Genomic DNA, 20,923 nt, shown 5'->3' with positions numbered 1-20,923 from the left:
CTCCTGCACCAAAAGCGATTTGATTTCGTACGCGGAAATCGCTTTGAATGGCGCTTGACTATCGCTTATTACCTCTATACGTTCATGGCGATAGTTGCGTTGGAAATTTAACTCTATACACCTATTTATGGCAAAGACCTCTGCTTGGAATACCCAATCCACCGAATATCCGATTGCACACCATAAGTACCTTCGTAGCTTTGACCATTGTCAGATCAACATGTTGCTTCCACCCCAGAGTGGAATCCAGCATGAGACCAAGATATTTGACTATATTAGTCTTCTCTATTTCTCAATCCTCCGAGTGTTAGCTTCCTAAGGCCAGGCAAAGACCTGCGTCCCTCTTTCCTGTGGGCAGCCTCTTGTAGTGCCGAGACGAATGCTGGTATCTCCTACTGTGGTTGTGGGTCTTAGTATTCAACTTTTAATTTAGTTTCGGTGTTGTTTTGATTCACTTCATTCTTCAACTTAACAAAGTCAATGAAACTGCGTATGGTATGGAAGATCATTGATTCATGCAGACATGACAACTGTACAAACACCTGAACATTGGAGTGATAAAATACATTGAATATTATTTCTGTATGGGCTATTGTAGTGTTGCCGTTTCTAAAATTATATACATATGCCCTCTTGTTACAGGTGCAACGAAAACGGAGTACAATTAAATTCACCCCACCAAAAGACACTTTAAATGTTGCACAATGCGTGATGCTGGCAGATATGTATAAAGGATTCCCATTACTTTGGGATGAAACAAATATATCGTTTAGATTCACTAATAGGCGACAAGAAGCATTAACTGCTCTTCAAGAAGAATTTAATAAGCAATCTGGAAAAAATCTAACACAAGATGAATTGAAAAACGAAATCGCACGACTGCGCAAAATATGTACTAAAGAAAAGAAGCAAAAATTATTTCGTCAACGAGAAGGTTTGATTTATGAACCAACATGTGAATATTATGACCACATTGCATTTCTAGAGGTCCACGTACAACCTTTTATATGTTCGATATGCCAAAAAACAGATACATATTTAGAAAATCATAAAATACATTTGGCATCACATGATGGTTCTTCACCATTCGAATGTCCTCTATGCGGACGTGGGTTTCAGGCGTCAACTAATTTTACTACTCATTTACGGAGACATGTACAAGATTACATTTATAAATGTGAGATTTGCAATAAGGCACTCGCAACAACTACAGATTTGAAAACACATATGCGTGTTCATACCGACGAAAAGCCATTTATTTGTGAGATTTGTGGCAAAAGTTTTCGATCCTTATCACAATTTAATTCACATATGCATTGTCACGACGATAAACCAAAATATAAGTGTGATATTTGCGATAAATCGTTAAAAACCAAATGCTCACGAGACGAACATATAAAGTGTGTTCATTACAAAGTGCGTGACAAAATCTGCCCAATATGCAATAAAGCATTCAAAAATTCAAAACAACTACGGCAACACAAAGAAATCCATGCCATCGAAAGAAAATATGTGTGTAAGATTTGTGACAAACGCTTTGCACAATATGCTGGACTTAGTGGACATGTGAAGACACATGGTACAACGCTAACTGAAATGTTTTCTAAAAGCGATGACAGTGTTTATTTATTCTGTTAAGAAATTTTATTTGCAGTGAGCATTTGCTTAAAAACGTTGTGAGTTAGAATTTTTAGTTATATTACATATGTCTTAACTATGCGTTTCAATTTTAGTTTAGTTATAACATACTGCAAATTCAATGTAACTAAATAAAAATGTACAATATTCTAAAATTATTATATTTTTTATTAAAATAATTAGAAAAACTAAATATGCAGAATATATTCATAAAAAATTAGCAATGAAATACAATATTACACACAGCATAAACGAAATTAACTTTCAAACTTTCGTAATGATTGTTAACAACGCTTTCATTTTTATACCCTGAACAGGATATATCACGAAGTTGGTAACACCCAGAAGGAAGCGTCGGTGATTCTATAAAGTATATATATAAATGATCAGTATGTTGAGCTGAGTCGATTTAGCCATGTCCGTTTGTCCGTCTGTCTGTATATATACGAACTAGTCCTTCAGTTTTTAAGCTATGGTTTTGAAATTTTGCAAACGTCTTTTTCTCTTCAAGAAGCTGCTCATTTGTCGGAACTGCCGATATCGGACCACTATAACATATATGTAGATGCTATACAAACTGAACAATCGGATTCAAGTTCTTGTATGAAAAACTTTCGCATTTGACGTGGTATCTTCACGAAATTTGACATGGATTACTACGTAAGGTAATACATAATATAATCTCCGAAAAAATTGTTCAAAGCGGATTACTATAGCATTTAGCTTCTATACAAACTGAACACATAGTTACTATTTCAATTGAAAATGCTGAACATATGTAATATTATGTATGTAATTTGAAGTAGTGAATCGTAATCAATAGATACTCAATTCCGAATTTTTTGATGATACGTTATTTTGCATTTTAGGTGACGATATATAGCTAAAATTGGAATGGTTATAAATCCATTTTACTATACAACAAATATACCCATGTTTTATAAAATCAAAATATAATTTCCAAAACATTTCATAAAAAGCACTACTTTCGGCTGTAATTGCATATTTAATTTTCGCAATTTCTTAATTGCCACAAATTAACTAAAAATTTCTTGATTTAGGTCGATTGTTTTTTGTTATTTGAAAAGTCAAATTGTTTGATTTGTCAAAAATCAAGAAGCAAGTTAGGATTAAATCCATGTTTTCGCTAAATTTTCGGTAATAACCAGAAAAAATAATTTTCCATTACTAGGAGGCAAAACTTTATATTAAACAGGCAAAGAAGGACTAAACTCGGGTGAAACCGAACATCTTCCAGGAATCAAAGCCTTCAAAATTTCTTTAGGTACCGGCAAAACTTTATATAAAAGAAGTAAGGAAGAGCTAAGTTCGGATACACTGTTATCGGTAAAACACGCTCTCTCATTTTGATAACTCACATATTGGCTGATATACTTATGCGATATTTACAAAGTGACCCGGAAGTTCGAAAAGCTTTTTATTAAGTATATGGGGGTAAGGGAAGTATTGGTCCGATTCAACCCATTTTTGACATACAGACATACCATTATAAGAGAATTCTTTTCAATTATATATACCACACATTGACTGACCGACATTTTCAATCAAACGTCAACTATAGTAGGTACCGAAGATCGGGGTCTTGAACAGTATTTATTGATTTTAAACAATTGTGGTACACACTAAAGACAATACTCCTGCAGACTTTTAACCCGTTATATTAATTGCTTCTTGATTGTGTACTGGAAACTAAACGAATCAAGTGGAATTTAAAATTGTGCTATATTTTCATAAAGTGACATAAAAATGTTAAAAGAATGCCACGTATTCAATTTTGTCAAAATCGTTTGGTCAGGTCCCGATATATGGGATTTAATCAAAAAGTGGGCGATGCCACGCCCATCGTCCAATTTTTATATCAGCTCCTATAAAGCTTCCTCATACCATTTCGCTGGTAAAATTAACTGTCTGGCGTATTTAGTTATTGATTTATCGCGCTTTTAGTAGTTTTTAACAGTCCCGTTATATGGGAGTGAGCGGGGTTATCCTTCGATTTAACGCTGTCGGCCTTGTTGAAATCAAATGTTGCCGAAAGAACAAGCTTCAATTTCAGGCATCAATTCATCATATCTTCGAGGAACTTCTCAAGAGCCCATAGAGCGAAGAGACGTCGCTTGGGAAGGTCGGGCGGCTTTAGGTCTTGCCCAAGCCGTATTTTGCACGCTTTCAATTTAAGATCTCAACGTAAATTGCGCCAAGTCGTTATACGTCAGTCCGAGCTGCTGTGAACGGCGCCGAATCGACTCTCCACGCTTAGTTACACTCTCAGCTACGGCTGCTATATTTTCTGCACTGCGTGCTGGACGAGGTCTATTTGGTCGAATATTATCCAATAATGAAACCAATTATCTTGACCATAAGTTGAGAGAAGCGCGCGAAACACATTCTTTACATAACGTAAACTTACGTAATAAAATTGAACGATGCTAGATCTCACAAATACATTGATATTTTCGGTAAAAAGTCAACCATGGGCACTGGGGTCCTCATTTCAATATTTGGGGCCTTGAGAAGTTGTAATCCGTTTTTGACAATTTCGAGACGGACTATAATACCTAAAAGGCCCTACTTTGTGAAAAGATTTCCTGCAATAACCCCATTGAGTCTCGATTTATAATTTGAAAAATAAATGAATCAGATGGAACTATTGTTAAACAGTGCACTCGCGAAAACTCGAACGATCGGAAACTTGAAAATTTTTTCTTCTCCATTTGCTATTTTAAAACTCTAACTAAATTAGACGGCTCTAAACTCGAACAAAAATTTTCCATTATTTTATACGCGAAAATATATCATACGTATATACGATATACATACATATTCGTACTGTTGTTTGTCAACATGTCCACCTCGGTACCCAGCTAGAAGTTGTGGAACAACCGATGTGTGCACTGTGTTGTTGACGAAAATTGAATCTTTCGAGCTTAGCAAGGACTGAAATAATTAATGCAGTCAAAAATGGTGAAATTCTTTCAGCTCTATCCAAAAAATTAAATATTGCTAAGTTTCAGAATGTGTTAAAATACGCTATCGGTCGCTGGAAAACGTAAAACGCTCCGCATTTCAGAACTTCCGAAAATGACAAACGCACTATACAAATGGTTTTTATTACAACGCAGCAAGCATTACCCGATAAACGGGTTGATTTTAAAAGAAAAAGCTAAGGAGTTTTATGGTGGTTCGAATCAATGAAAAAAAATAGTCCAGTGAAGAAATCGAAATCGAATTGAAAACGAAACAGAACGTATAAGTTCATCCGAAGCAGTATCAATTTTTAGCGGAGCTATACAATGGGCAACTGCTGAAAGAGCTTGCCCAAGAAAAATGAAAAATCACTGTTTTTTTCTAACAATTAGAAAACAACCTTCATCTTACATACACATGTTCCTTGTATTATTTATTAAAAAAAAATAAAACCACAATGCCCCTCCCTAATTCGATTCGTTGTACCAAATTACATTTTTACACCTCTTTGTGGAACTTAGTTATGACACTTTATAAGTTTTTGATCAATGGTATTTTTTGGGCTTGTCAGTGTTCCGATTCCGCCCATTCGCTATACAAAATTTATTTTGGCCCCAAGAAACAGGTGCACCAAGTCTATTCATGATATCTGAATTTTTTACTCAAATTACAGCTTGCGTAAAGCGGACGGACAAATAGTCACCAAGATTTCAAATTGTCTCGTCATACTGATTATTTATACCGGGTTTTCCAGTTGATTGATGATTGACATGATTTCATTGCATTCAATAATGTTTACAATTTCATAATAGAAAGATATACGCAAGAACAACGTTTACGAATTATTCAATTTTATTATCAACAAAATAATCGCCCTCCAATCGCAACCTTCCGTGCGCGTTTACTATTTTATGTTCGTAATAATCGTCCACCTATGCTCGCTATTCGTCGAATTGTTGAAATTTTCGAGCGTACATTTTCTTTACAAAATGTTCAAGTGCCAACAAACCCTATATCTACCTCGGTTAGTTATAGGTTCTACAAATAAACGTCAGGTTGTATAACGAGAGTATAAAAACTTAAAGGAATATAAAATAAAGACTTGTATAGGCAAATAGAAAAAGGTGTTTCTGTACACCCAAATTTTGCGGTGGATGCTACTATAGAAAAAGAAAATGGCATGAAAAAGACTATCTGTAACTTTAAAGCAATTATACCTTAATTTAGGAAATATAAAATTTTTTTTAACACGCGTGACACATTTTTTATAATAACTTAAAAAATATCAAGCTTCGCAAGGGCTTATAATTTGTTTACGTCTGACTTGATTTCATTAATATAAATTAAATTAAATATATTATTTGGCCTTAGCCTTGACGTAGATATACCCAGTAAATGTCATAAATATTTACTTGATATCTGCAGAATTAAATTTCTGCTTAAGATGCATCAATCGAGTCTTCTTTCAGTACACACATGACAACTGTATAAACACCTGAACATCGGAGAGATAAAATACATTGAATATTATTTCTGTATGGGCTGTTGTAGTGTTGCCGTTTCTAAAATTATATACATATGCCCTCTTGTTACAGGTGCAACGAAAACGGAGTACAATTAAATTCACCCCACCAAAAGACACTTTAAATGTTGCACAATGCGTGATGCTGGCAGATATGTATAAAGGATTCCCATGTCTTTGGGATGAAACAAATATATCATTTAGATTCAATAATAGGCGACAAGAAGCATTAACTGCTCTTCAAGAAGAATTTAATAAACAATCTGGAAAAAATCTAACACAAGATGAATTGAAAAACGAAATCGCACGACTGCGCAAAATATGTACTAAAGAAAAGAAGCAAAAATTATTTCGTCAACGAGAAGGTTTGATTTATGAACCAACATGTGAATATTATGACCACATTACATTTCTAGAGGTCCACGTACAACCTTTTATATGTACGATATGCCAAAAATTAGATTTCAGTTTAGATCAACATAAAATACATTTGGCATCACATGATGGTTCTTCACCATTCAAATGTCCTCTATGTGGACGTGGGTTTCAGGCGGCAACTAATTTTACTACTCATTTACGGAGACATGTACAAGATTACATTTATAAATGTGAGATTTGCAATAAGGCACTCGCAACAACTACAGATTTGAAAACACATATGCGTGTTCATACCGGCGAAAAGCCATTTATTTGTGAGATTTGTGGCAAAAGTTATCGATCCTTATCACAATTTAATTCACATATGCATTGTCACGACGATAAACCGCAATATAAGTGTGATCTTTGCGATAAATCGTTCTATAAAAAAATTACCCGAAAAGAACATATAAGCTGTGTTCATCACAAAGTGCGTGATAAAATCTGCCCAATATGCAATAAAGCATTCAAAAGCACAAAACACTTACGTCAACACAAAGAAATACACGCTGTCGAAAAAAAATATGTGTGTAAGATTTGTGACAAACGCTTTGCACAATATGCTGGACTTAATGGACATGTGAAGACACATGGCACAACACTCACTGAAATGTCCTGTAAAAGCACTGATATGCATAAAAAGTTTTTTTATAATTTTAAATATTCTGTTTAGTTTGTACAAATATGCGTTGCAATTTTAGTTTAGTTACAACATACTATATATTTAATGTAATTAAATAAAAATGTAAATTATTGTAGTATTAATGTAATTTGTTTTTAAAAAAGGAAGAAAATATACATCATTTATTAAAGAATTTACGAATAAAAGAAACAATACTGCATCATGGAATGTCATAAAAGAAACGAGGTTTCAAACTTTCGTAACTAATATAAACAAACAAAGCCTTGCCTAAATTATTCCTTGAGGTCTAAACCGTTATTTTTTACAATGTGTGTTATAAATTCATACTAACCCAACATAACATAAAACAATCAAGGTACTACGTTCGGCTGAAACCGCATATTTTATATTCAATTCGAATATTCTTAACCAAATTAAATTTTTAACTTGCCGCAAATTAACTGAAAATTCTTTGATTTAGTTCTAAACTCTTTATTAATTTTGTTTAAATGAGTTAAGCCTCCCCCACTCTATCCGGGAAAAACTGGCGCACCCTAGCACAACTTAACTCCCCTGAGAAGAACACCACACTTAACAGCGGAAAACAACATGCACTAATACAACACACCTGGGGACAAATTGCATTTCACCACAGCAGATGACAACTATCTAATTAACAAAAGGATTTGATCATCGCTGCTTTTCCACATTTTCGTTTACACACTGCGCCGCGTCGACATCTTTCGCCAGCACCTACAATTCGTTTACATACAATTCGTCTGCATAATTAGCAAAACACCTTTCGCTCCGAAGTACATAGATCCTGCGCGCTACGGTCAAGTCGACATTAACATAATACGACGAGCCTGCGTGATAAAATCTTTTAGGTACTCAAACATTGTAACATCGGCATCCGAATTTTTCCTAATATTCTATTTACTTCTGTAAAGCAATATAATTAAATAAAGTGTAAATATAACAAACCGAGATACGGAAGTTTTATTTTAACGACACGAGTATTGTACGTGTGTGATGTGTGCTTCCCATTACATTCGGTTCACTTCTAAGCAAATTTGTAAAATCAAATTGTCAAGAAGCAACTTCTTAAGTTGCTAAATCATTGTTTTCGCTAAATGTTTCGGTAATAATCGGAAATAATAATCCTCAATTACTGCTAGACGGGGAAATACTTGAATGCTTTGCTAAATTTTATATTAAACAAGTAAGGAAGGGATAAGTCCGGGTGTTACCGATGCTCTTACTACTCTTGCAACTTACAAAAATAAAATCCAGGAAATACTTTCAGACATTGCAAAACTTATTTAAAAATATTGTGTAAGAATTCAACATACATTGTTCGAAGAAACCGAATAAATTACTATCAAAGTTAGTATATTATTGGCCTTAGATTAACCCAATTTTATTACTACATTTTTGCTGTCCGAAATATTTATATTAAAATTAATAATAATAGTTAAATAATTAACTTATAATGAGCATATTAGGGGAAAGTCAAACCAATTTCATTCAATAGAGGAAGATAGCATTAACGACATTACTCAATTACACTCGATATCATGTTTTCACGCAATTTCGTGAATATAATTCACACTACCGACCAACATATTAAGCATAAAGTCTACTAGACTAACAAAAACACACATTTCGGCATGAAACTATTGTAAATCCAATATTAGGTTTAATTAATTTTGCTAAGATATCTTACATATTGACTACAATATGTATACATATATCGCATAAAGCCAATCCGTAGTTTGAAATACTATTTGTAAATAATACCCATATGGCTAATTGGTTTTAAAGGGTAGTTGACCCGATTTCATCCCAAAGTAACTGATATATGCGGTCTAAAGTCAACCGGAATTTCGAAAATCTTTATATTAGGTATGGTATGGTGGCTATAAGTATTTTACTCATTTTTTTGCACAAGGGCATATTCTCTCCGAATTTCAATGCTAAACCTCACAGATTAACCGATATTTTCAGTAAAAAGTGAACCATGGGCACTGCGGTCCTCACGTTCGGTTTCTGATGCTTTGAAAAGTTATAATCCGTTTTCGACAATTTTTAGGCAGAAGATGGAAACGTAGAATTCAAACTTTTATTACAATGACGTCATTAACTCTCGATTTATAAACTGAAAAATGAAAGAATCAGATGGAATTTAAAATTCTTATGCATGGGCAGTAGACATGGTTGTAGTCCGATTGCTCATTATCATAAAATTCTATACCAAATTTGGCTGAAATCGGTCAAGTAAGTCCTAAGATATGAAGTTTCATCTAAATGTGGGCGGTGTCACGTCCATTGTTCAATATTGCCGCCCGCCCCTATGAAGTTCATTTGTGCCAATCTATATGTAAACACTCGTTATATGGGTAGTGGGCGGGGTTATAATTCGATTTACCGTATTTCCACATTGTCGGAGGGGGTGCGTTCGTGATGCCAATCACAAAAGCAGTGTTTCAAATTTGGGCGTACAAAAAATCATACCTGCCATCTTCGCCAAATTTTAAAGTTCGAAAAATAATCATTGCGTGAAAATACCAATTCTTTGCACATTTGAAAAGTAGTGGGACAAATATTTACACCAAAATCAACTGACCTTTGTTAAAGTATCACGTTCGGCATGAATTTTTGTTAACACTTGCAACAGCATCACGTTCTATCGTCAATTTTTACACGCAATTTATGCAAAAAATCAGCAACACTAAAATTTTGTCTGAACATCAGCAGAGTATCAATTATTGTCTACTTTAAGAAATATAAAATATTAGTGATACATTTTTTTAACAACTGAAAAATCTTAAGCTTCGCTTATAGCCCTGACAGACGAGCAAAATTAATGCGCATTAAGAAACGCTAATGCGCATTTAAATTTTATGGTGATTGTGAAATTTGTTTATTTATTAAAAAAAAGTGAAATAAAAATGGATAAGAAAAAATTATTAATTTCAAAATCAAATAAATTTAACGAAAAAACTCGTTTATTATTAAATACGTTAAAAGATAATAAAGTGCAATTAAAAGCAATACTTGATTGTAACTAGAAAAAAGTGTGCGAAAAGTTAAAAATCGGCAATCTTAATCAGTGTTGCCTACTCAAATTTGATAAATTGAGCTAAATGCAAGAACGTTTTGTGCATTACTAATTTGCATTAACATGGGTCAAATGCGCAAGTTAATGCAAATTAAGCCCGCTAATTCAAATTTGCGCTGTCGTCTGTCAGGGCTATAAGACTTCTAATTTCTTTACATCTGACTTGATTTAATCAATATAAATATTTAATACGAGATTTAGAAAATTATATCAAATTTATTATCTTGGCTTTGCCTTAACGTAGAGATAACCAAAGTAATGTCATAAATATTTGTATTTTTATTTATTATCTGCAATGAAGCTTTCTGGTCGAGAGTTTGCATTTTTATATCTATTTAGTTTAACTCATTTGCATAAAAAGACCAAGATAAGTATCAAAAATTTAATTTTACAAATGTGCATTTTGGTGCGTTAAAATCCTAAAAATCTCTCAGATAGTTGGATAAATCCGAAAGTAAACATTTTTATACCCTGAACAGGGTATATTAAGTTTGTCACGAAGTTTGTAACACCCAGAAGGAATCGTCGGAGACCCTATAAAGTATATATATAAATGATCAGTATGTTGAGCTGAGTCGATTTAGCCATGTCCGTCTGTCTGTCCGTCTGTCTGTATATATACAAACTAGTCCCTCAGTTTTTAAGATATCCTTTTGAAATTTTGCAAACGTAATTTTCTCTTCAAGAAGCTGCTCATTTGTCGGAACGGCCGATATCGGACCACTATAACATATAGCTGCCATATAAACTGAACGATCGGAATCAAGTTCTTGTATGGAAAACTTTCACATTTGACAATGTATCTTCACCAAATTTGGTACAGATTATTTTCTAAGGCAACAATGTAATCTCCGAAGAAATTGGTCAGATCGGTTAACTATAGCATATAGCTACCATACAAACTGAACGATCGGAATCAAGTTCTTGTATGGAAAACTTTCACATTTGATAATGTATCTTCACCAAATTTGGTATAGATTATTATCTAAGGCAACAATGTAACCTCCGAAGAAATTGGTCAGATCGGTTAACTATAGCATATAGCTACCATACAAACTGAACGATCGGAATCAAGTTCTTGTATGGAAAACTTTTGCATTTGACAAGATATATTTACGAAATTTGGTATAAATTATTTCCTAAGGCACCAATGTAATATGTGAAGGGTATATTAGCTTCGGTGCAGCCGAAGTTAACGTTTTTTCTTGTTAGTATATAAATAATGTAAGAAAATCAAAACAATAAAGAAATCATAGAAAACCTAACGATTAGCTGTTCACTCTATACGTCGTCCACTCGGCCATTGGTTTTTAGTAACATCAAATTTTGTTTCGATTTCAGGATACAACAAATTTTGTTTTAGACGTTAAGCAATTAATAATTTTGGCTGCGATTTACAAAGAGCACACCTGTCTCTGGAATGAAAAGGACATTACATATAGGTTCACAAATAGGCGCGACGAAGCCATACGATTTGTATGTGAAAAATTTAATAATAAAACCGGCTTAAATTTGACGCAAATTGATTTAGAAAAAAAAGTTAAAACCCTACGGAAATTGTGTTCTTTCATAAAGGACCGAAAACTAGTAGCCAAAAGAAAAAACATACAATATCAACTAAAATTTGCATATTTTAAACATCTTGAGTTTCTCGAAAAGGATGTTGGACCTTTCGATTGCCCGATATGTAAAAAAATAATACATGGTCCAGATGCCTTTAAAGTACATGTTGCCGGACATGATGGCTCCCTACCGTTTAAATGTGACATCTGCGGACATGGTTATCAGCTGTCTTCAAATTTAGCAGTGCACTTACGTAGACATGTACATGACTACACCTACGGTTGTGAGATATGCAACAAATTCTGCGCCACTTCCACAGACTTGAAGACTCATATGCGTTCCCACACCGAGGAGAAGCCATTCGTTTGTGATCTTTGTGGGCACAGAACAGGAACATCTTCTCATCTTTTAGCACATAGACGCCGACATCAGAAACGACGTCTATACAAGTGTGAACTATGTCCTAAAACCTTCTACGACAAACAAATATTAAACCAACACAAGAAAATTCACAGTACTGTCAGAGATAAAATATGCGATATATGTAATAAAGGCTTCATTACCAACAATAAACTACGACAACATCGTCTCATTCATGACCCAGAGAAAAAGTACTCTTGCAAAATTTGTGGTAAACGTTTTGCCCAATCTGCTGGTCTTTGTGGGCATATGAAATCACATGGAAATGTAAATTAGCATTAAAGTATATTCACAGCTTAAAAGAAGTAAAAAATAAAATAAAAAATTAACTCTTTAAAAAAGTTTTATTGAGTATCCAATGAATCAGAAAATTAATCAGATTGTTTAATTACTGGTCGAATGTTATAACTTAACCAAACATTGCATTTATCGATGGTAATTTCTCATAATCATTATATTTAGCTGACTTATGGTTCGGTGGAGTATAAACATTTAATAATAGGTTTAAAAAATGAAATCTAATTTATTATCTTTTATGAAGAATAACCATTTCATAAATATTTGTATTTTCATTTATTATATGTTCATGGAAATTTGTTCCATATTATGAAAACATATGCACTGGTTCCAGAATTAATAAGGACGGACTCCTTTGTATTGTTTATAGTAGTTTTGCTTTTCTTTTTGTAGAGGAACGAAATTTATACCTTTTCGCAAGTGACAAAAAAAAGAGAAGGAAAGGAAGTAGTAAACTATTTAATACCTACAGCAAAATTGTAATAACTTTAATTATTTTATGGTAGGTAGTACCGTTAATTTTTAACACTTAGTGACAACTTCGAGGTATGGATGCCACTAGTCTTGCACATAACTCTTTTGGAATGCTATACCAAGTTTCTTGTATTTTTCCACACAACTCGTTGTGAACCGTATACTTGTAAGCTCCGATAATAAAAGTGTACATTTCCAAAATTGCATTTTTTTTTTGTGATAAATTGTAAAAAATTTAAAAATTTCTCATACATATATGGATGAAAGTAAATATTTTTAGAAAATAAATAATTTACAAATTAAAATGTGCCTCAATACGTCCTTCACTCGACCATCTGTTTTTAGTAACAACAAATTTTGTTTCGATTTCAGGTTGCACCAAATTTTGTTTTAGACGATAAGCAATTAATAATTTTGGCTGAGATTTACAAAGAGCACACCTGTCTCTGGGACGAAAAGGACATTACATATAGGTTCACAAATAGGCGCGACGAAGCCATACGATTTGTATGTGAAAAATTTAATAATAAAACCGGCTTAAATTTGACGCAAATTGATTTAGAAAAAAAAGTTAAAACCCTACGGAAATTGTGTTCTTTCATAAAGAACAGAAAACTAATAGCCAAAAGAAAAAACATACAATATCAACTAAAATTTGCATATTTTAAACATCTTGAGTTTCTCGAAAAGGATGTTGGACCTTTCGATTGCCCGACATGTAAAAAAATAATACATGGTCCAGATGCCTTTAAAGTACATGTTGCCGAACATGATGGCTCCCTACCATTTAAATGTGATATCTGCGGGCACGGTTATCAGCTGTCTGCAAATTTAGGAGTACACTTACGTAGACATGTACATGACTACACCTTCCTTTGTAAAATATGCAACAAACTCTATGCCACGTCCACAGAACTGAAGACTCATATGCGTTTACATACCGATGAGAAGCCATTCGTTTGTGATCTTTGTGGGTACAGAACAGGACAATCTTCCCATCTTTTAACACATAAACTCAAACATCAGAAAAAACGTCTGTTTAAGTGTGAACTATGTCCGAAAGCCTTCTACGAAAAACGAAATTTACGTGAACACAAAAGTGTTCACAGTGCTGTCAGAGATAAAATATGCGATATATGTAATAAAGGCTTCGTTACCAACAGAAGACTACGTCAACATCGGCAGATTCATGATCCCGAGAAAAAGTTCTCTTGCAAAATTTGTGGAAAATGTTTTGCCCAATCTGCTGGTCTCTGTGGGCATATGAAATCACATGGTATAAATTAATAAAAATAAAATATATTCGCAGCTTTGAAGTGTTATTGAGTATACAATAAATTAGATAATTAACCAAGTTGCTTATTTATTGGTCGAATGTTATAACTAAATTAAATAAATTAATTAAATCAAACGTATATCTTACTTTTGGTAAGATAATAATAAAGCATTAGTCGAGTAGTTTGGAGTTTTTTCATTTTTTTATAATTGTTATAAGATATTCACATTTTCATCGACGGGTTTATCTAAGTATGGCTATGTTCGTAAATGCATCATGACTTGCAGCATAAGCAACAGTAGCAACACTCCAAGTTTGACGTTTGATACTTCTTATACAATTTTTGACAATTTGCAGATACATTTGTTTGCATTTTAGAACGCGTATAATACTAAAATGGAAATTTTGCTGAATCTAACACTAGACGAACTTTGTGAGCAAAGAAATGATAGATTTTCTTTAAATTTAAGAAAAAAAAGGGTATTGAAGTCAAAAAGAAAAATTTGTAGGTACAAATGTTTGTCTTTTAAAAGACAAAGTATTTATAGAACAAACTTTCGGGATTTTTAAGAAACAGTTAAAATTTTAAATTATATTGAAGCTTCGAGCATTAAAGCCACATCTAATGTAATACTCGCTTGCGCTATCTTACACAATTTTATCATAAATAAGGGAGGTTATTCTGAACATATTAGCGATACAATAACACATGCCGATATGGAAACCAACAATGAAAGATGCCCCCATTCGCCGTGTTGATTCAGATGATATCAATGGTATCGATAGAAGAAACTATTTTACCACTCTGTGTTCATCAAAAAAAATTTACTTTACCTCACCTTCCTTTATTTGAATAATTTTTTTATTACTTTTTCTGATGAACTTCATTTAAATTTTTATTGTTTTCATTTACATTTTTCACTTCGGTCACAACTTTCTTCCACAATACATTTTTTTTCCTTCTACCCGATTTAAACTCGTCCTTCATATTCAACCGTACTCTCAGCAATAACTGTGTCTCCGCATTACTGAGATTTTCACTAAAAATTTAAAAATAATAATTTATACAATTATTATTAACATAATTTAACTAAATTTCAATACAAAAATTAAAATAAAACAGTTTTGCACTTACTTTTCGTCAGACATCGTAGTTAAATGCAGTAAACAATTTTTTTATAGAAATTATGAGTGACAGCTGATAGAAGTGTTGTCTTTTTGAACGCTTGATTATTGCAGTGCTGCAATATTGGCATTTCTGAACGTTCTGTTTGTTATGCAATCGTCATGATGCGCGTCTTGATGCATTTACGAACATAGCCTATAACTACAAAACGCACTACAATAAAATGAAACCTTCTCGTCGTGGGTTTTTAAATTTATATCTATAATTTCCGCATTTTATTCGGCGGAAGATATAACTCACAACGGTAAAAGTTTTCTCATAATTTTTAAAACGATCGTTGCAACTACAAATTTCACTTATTCGCGTATGCCAACTACGCAGTTCGTTTGATGCAACCAGTTAGATAAAGCAATCCTGGCCAGAGAACTTAAAACATAGAGAATGCCTATCTATCTATGCTTTATCCATGCTTCTGGTTGTACGAATGCCCCCACCACTCACTTTTATTTCTTTAATTTCGTTCACAAAACTCAATTATTGAAAATATTCCTTTCCTTCTCTTTTTGTTTTATTTCAATGCACACCAAGCGAGACAAAATGTCTCATTGTGCTTGGCTTGGTGTGGGTTAGAGCACAAGACGTTTTTGTGTCTTATTAGTCAAAGACGTTTTTGACTAATCCGGTGTGGGTTCAGCCTAACTCGTCTGCCAGCATAAAATCGGCAGTGCAAACTGCGCAGTGTTGTCAATAATTGCTGTGTTTCCGAAAAAGCTCAAGGTCACATATGCATCAAAAATTTAAATTCACAAAAGTGCCATTCTGCTTTGTTAATATCCTAAAATTTGACATAATGATGTGATATATTTATAGCTCTGGAAGTGAATGATAAATTAAACAAACCATAATTAACAAATGTAGATCCTCTAATATTTAGATTGGTGATGTATGTATGTATGCAAATTCAATTATTTGTTCTATCGACCAATGGTTTTTAGTAACAACAAATTTTGTTTCGATTTCAGGTTGCACCAAATTTTGTTTTAGACGATGAGCAATTAATAATTTTGGCTGAGATCTACAAAGAAAACACCTGTCTCTGGGATGAAAAAGACATTACATATAGGTTCAAAAACAGGCGCGAGGAAGCTGTACGAATTGTATGGGAAAATTTTAGTAACGAAACCGGTTTAAATATGACGCAAATTGATATAGAGAAACAAATTACGAGATTGCGAAAATTGTGTTCTTTCGAAAAGAACAGAAAACTAATAGCCAAACGAAAAAAATTGAAATATCAACCAAAATTCGCATATTCTGAACATATTGAGTTTCTCGAAAAGGATGTTGGACCTTTTGAATGCTCAACATGTAAAAAAGTAATGCGTGGTCCTGATGCCTTTAAAGTACATTTTGCTGCACATGATGGCTCCCTACCGTTTAAATGTGACATCTGCGGGCATGGATTTCAGCTGGCGTGTAATTTAGCAGTACACTTACGTAGACATGTACATGACTACACTTTCAGTTGTGGAGTATGCAACAAACCCTGCGCCACATCCACGGAAGTAAAGATTCATATGCGTTCCCACACCGATGAGAAGCCATTCGTTTGTGATCTTTGTGGATACAGAACACGAACATCTTCACATCTTTTAACACATACACTGCGACATCAGAAACGACCTCGTCACAAGTGTAAACTATGTCCCAAAACATTCTACGAAACCGGCTCTTTATACGAACACATGAGTATTCACCGGAATATCAGAGATAAAATATGCGAAGTATGCGATAAAGGTTTTACTACTAATAAACAATTACGTCAGCATCAGCTCATCCACAACGCCGAGAAAAAGTACTCGTGCAAAATTTGTGAAAAACGCTTTGCCCAATATGCAGGTCTCAGTGGGCATATGAAAACACATGGGAACATAAATTCGAAGTGAAATAAGTTGAAATATATAAGAAAAAAAAGAAAATGAAGTCTCTAATTAGATGAGTGGTTGGGAGTCCAATAAATTAAGTAATTAATTATGGGTCGAATGTAAATCATAGAGTTGAATTCGTACAAATCGTTTTGTATATTTTAGATTTGTTTTACTGTTGTGAACAGTTCAAATAACAAATTAAAATTTCAATTTCTTTTTTATTGTATTTTTAAAACATAAGACTTAAATTCAATTATAGTAATTTTTAAGATAAAGCGTTCTAGCAATGTTTTTTAAAGTGAAAAAAAAATAATTTCTTCACTAAGAAAGAATTATAACACTATTCCGTGTGCGTCAGAAGACATGTTAGCGCAGAGTTGCAATGTAAGTGCTGCTCATTTGTGTCATTTGTTTGAACATCTGGTATAATTCATTCGATTCACTGGCAAGTAATGCTTGGCAAATTGACAGTTATTCTATGAAAATTGATTTAAATAACTTGAAATTGATCGTCAAGTTTTAGAACAAATACGAAAATATTTTTTCCTTTAGAGTGAAAATAGCAATATTACTATTACTGTACTATCATAACTACTGATAATAAGTTCATTCGATGACGTGATATATATCAGACCTTCATAAAATACCCGAGGCCAAGTTGTACATATAGGCAAGTCTGGCATCTGCCTAAAGAGCCATTTTGACGAATTTTCTTTACGTATTTCATTTTTGTCTTTAAATAAAATATAAATTAAATTACAGAACTACTTCATTTATCATCCTAATATTATAAACAACAACGGCAGTATTGTATTAATTTGTTTAATATAAGCTACTGATTGCGGGTTGATATTACATATGTATATACTTATATATATACTAGAGGACCCGCCCACGTTTTACTGTGGCTGATACATAGGTACTACTACTATTACCATCTATATGATTTCTATTAGTTAGATTATAAGTATTAGTTAAGGAATAATCGCATTTTTGGTGAAGCAACAAAAATGAATCAAAAAACATTTCGTGCGTTAAGAAAGAATTGGTTTTTGGCCAGATCTTTTGCAATTTTAAATTGCCTGTCAAGATACCCCCTCCAATAGTTAGCAGGTATGAAAAAAATGTTATAGCTACCCATAGATGTATTGAATCACCCAATTTATTACTTAAGAACAAATAACTCTGTCCACGTTATGAAAACTTGTCTACAGATGTCGCCTTTTACTTTGGCATCGTTTTGTTTATTCCACGTTTACGCCAATTTAAGGTTTGAATATTGGATACTGCGATGGTAGCGCCATCTATCGGCCAAACTTTACAAAGTTAGCAATTAATTACAAATGAAAAATTAATTTAAAAAAACATTTTCCAGTGGACCAAATTGTGAATCTAAACCATTCTCGAATCTCCTTGAACACACACAAAAAATTTCATCAAAATCGGTCCAGCCGTTTAGGAGCAGTTCAATTACAAACACATGGTCAGAAGATTTATATATATAAAGATATATATACACTACACATGTATGGACATATGTACTTTCGATCAGAAATGGCATCACTTCGCTTGAGAAAACAGAAAAGACAGTTCAATTATGAGGAGGAAGATGAGCCAATTCGCGATTCAGAGCAAAATTTTGAAATACTGTCATTCTCTTCAAACGATAAAAGCTTTGATCAGACTAAAACTTTTGGATTTTTATTTACTATTGATCAGTTGCAAAGTATATATATATGTAGATGCAACAGATTTATTGGTAGTCTAAAAAGTTTTTTCGTATTTTGTCAAAAGATATCGTTGCAGTCGTATATCTCCAGTGCTACCAACCACATTGTGTCATACCATATACGAGGTAGTACAATTAAGTAATGAGACTGATTCCATAAAAACCGTATATTTGAAAATTATTCTACAACTCTGTCATCCCCTTCAAAGTAGTCCCCTTGCGCAGCTATACAGCGAATCCAGCGCGTTTTTTACGCTTCATAACATTTCTGGAACGCTTCGACTGGGATGTCCGCGAGCACCCTCGTCACGGCCGCCTGGATGTCCGTAATCGACTCAAAATGGGTTCCTTTGACCACCGATTTTGTTTTAGGAAACAAAAAAAAGTCACAGGGTGACATGTCGGGCGAATAAGGCGGATGTTGCAACACGGCGATCCCTTTAGAGGCCAAATACTGGGACACGCTGAGGGCGGTGTGGCACGGCGCGTTGTCGTGATGAAGGATACAGTTGCGAACCATGTCTGGTCGCACCCTGTTGACTCGTTTTCACAATCTTTCGAGTACTGGGCAATAGTAGACTTGATTCACAATTTTCCCCGGAGGAACGAATTCTTTGTGGACGATCCACGGCTATCAAAAAAGGCAATAATCATCGTTTTCACCTTCGACTTGCTCATGCGAGCTTTTTTCGTGTGGGGGGCGCGCGGAGACAACCATTGTGAGCTTTGGCGTTTGGTTTCCGGGTCTAAGAGCACTATCACCATACACTCTTACAATTTTAGCGTACGTTTCCAAAGCTGTTTCGCCCAATCTGGCGCAAAGTTTTATCGCGACGCGTTGCTCTTGATTTCGTTTTTCCATTTTCGTGACGAGCACTACAAACACACGTCTACTCAACTTGACGCAGCTATCTAAACAAGCTAGAGCGATGGTACATATATCAATGGAGAGGGGAGGGATGCCGGAAAAGGGAAAAGGGAATTTCAAGGTCACAGGTTTACCACAAGCGCAGCAATAAAATCAGTCTCTTTACTTAATTGTCCAACCTCGTAGTGTTGGAAAGGTGAGATTTTAAGCGTCGTTTAACCAAAAAAAATTAAATTCGGGGAAGTTGAAAAAAGGTTACACCTGTTCAAAAATGAGTGAAAATAAACAAGAAATTCGCTATATTTTGAAATTTGTATATAAAAAGGAAAGAATGCCACACAAGCCACAAATAAAATTTGTGAAGTTTACGGAGACGCTGCTGTATCAGTTCGTGTGGTATAACAATGCTTCGCTCGCTTCCGTTCTGGAAATTCCGAAATTCGGTTTTACACTGATATAAGCTTTACAATGATGGAATAATGTCTCTATCGGTTTATTTATTTATTATTATAAATATGAAAAAAAAAAATGGTTGAAGCTTGATTAGAAATACGAAAAGACTTTTCGACTATCCTAAATTAAACGAAGTACAAGACAGAAAAATTGGTAATTAAACTACACCCCTGGACGTTTTGAATTATATTTGTTCAAACTGTTATAGTTAACACTTCTTGTGGTCCTAACTAATAAAAAACGCAGTTTCTCTAATTGCAACTTATCAAAACCTATATGCGCTCTACAAAGTGTCAAAAAGAACTGACAGGTTTGGCAACAGTATTAGTTGAAAATGAAGTGGAAGAAACAGTTTTCCAAATTAAAGGCACGAAAATATTCTACAACGTAATATAATAATATTTTTTATTATGGTCTATATTACATGCTTTCAACCTAACTGAGTTTTGGTTCAAATTTAGTAATTCGGTTTACAAAAACTTAA

General features: G+C 33.8%; 2 protein-coding genes across 2 annotated transcripts in view; both read left to right on the top strand.

Moving 5' to 3' along the window:
• The window catches only part of LOC126759339 (uncharacterized), a 64,922-nt gene that overhangs the window by 27,161 nt on the left and 16,838 nt on the right, over nt 1-20,923 (top strand). Inside the window, 1 exon segment of the mRNA XM_050474073.1 lies at nt 6,219-7,234. Coding sequence (XP_050330030.1) covers nt 6,219-7,234 — 1,016 coding nt within the window.
• LOC126759457 (zinc finger protein 836-like) lies at nt 15,984-18,153 on the top strand. The gene is made up of 2 exons (XM_050474281.1): nt 15,984-16,408; nt 16,484-18,153. Exons 1-2 carry the CDS (start codon nt 16,403-16,405, stop codon nt 17,405-17,407), a joined length of 930 nt encoding a protein of 309 aa, XP_050330238.1. The 5' UTR covers nt 15,984-16,402; the 3' UTR covers nt 17,408-18,153.

Source organism: Bactrocera neohumeralis, chromosome 5 (genome assembly GCF_024586455.1).
Source record: "Bactrocera neohumeralis isolate Rockhampton chromosome 5, APGP_CSIRO_Bneo_wtdbg2-racon-allhic-juicebox.fasta_v2, whole genome shotgun sequence".
NCBI classification, from domain to species: domain Eukaryota; kingdom Metazoa; phylum Arthropoda; class Insecta; order Diptera; family Tephritidae; genus Bactrocera; species Bactrocera neohumeralis.
The sequence above is the reverse complement of the archived record's forward strand: the minus strand, read 5'-3'. Positions and strand labels throughout refer to the sequence as shown.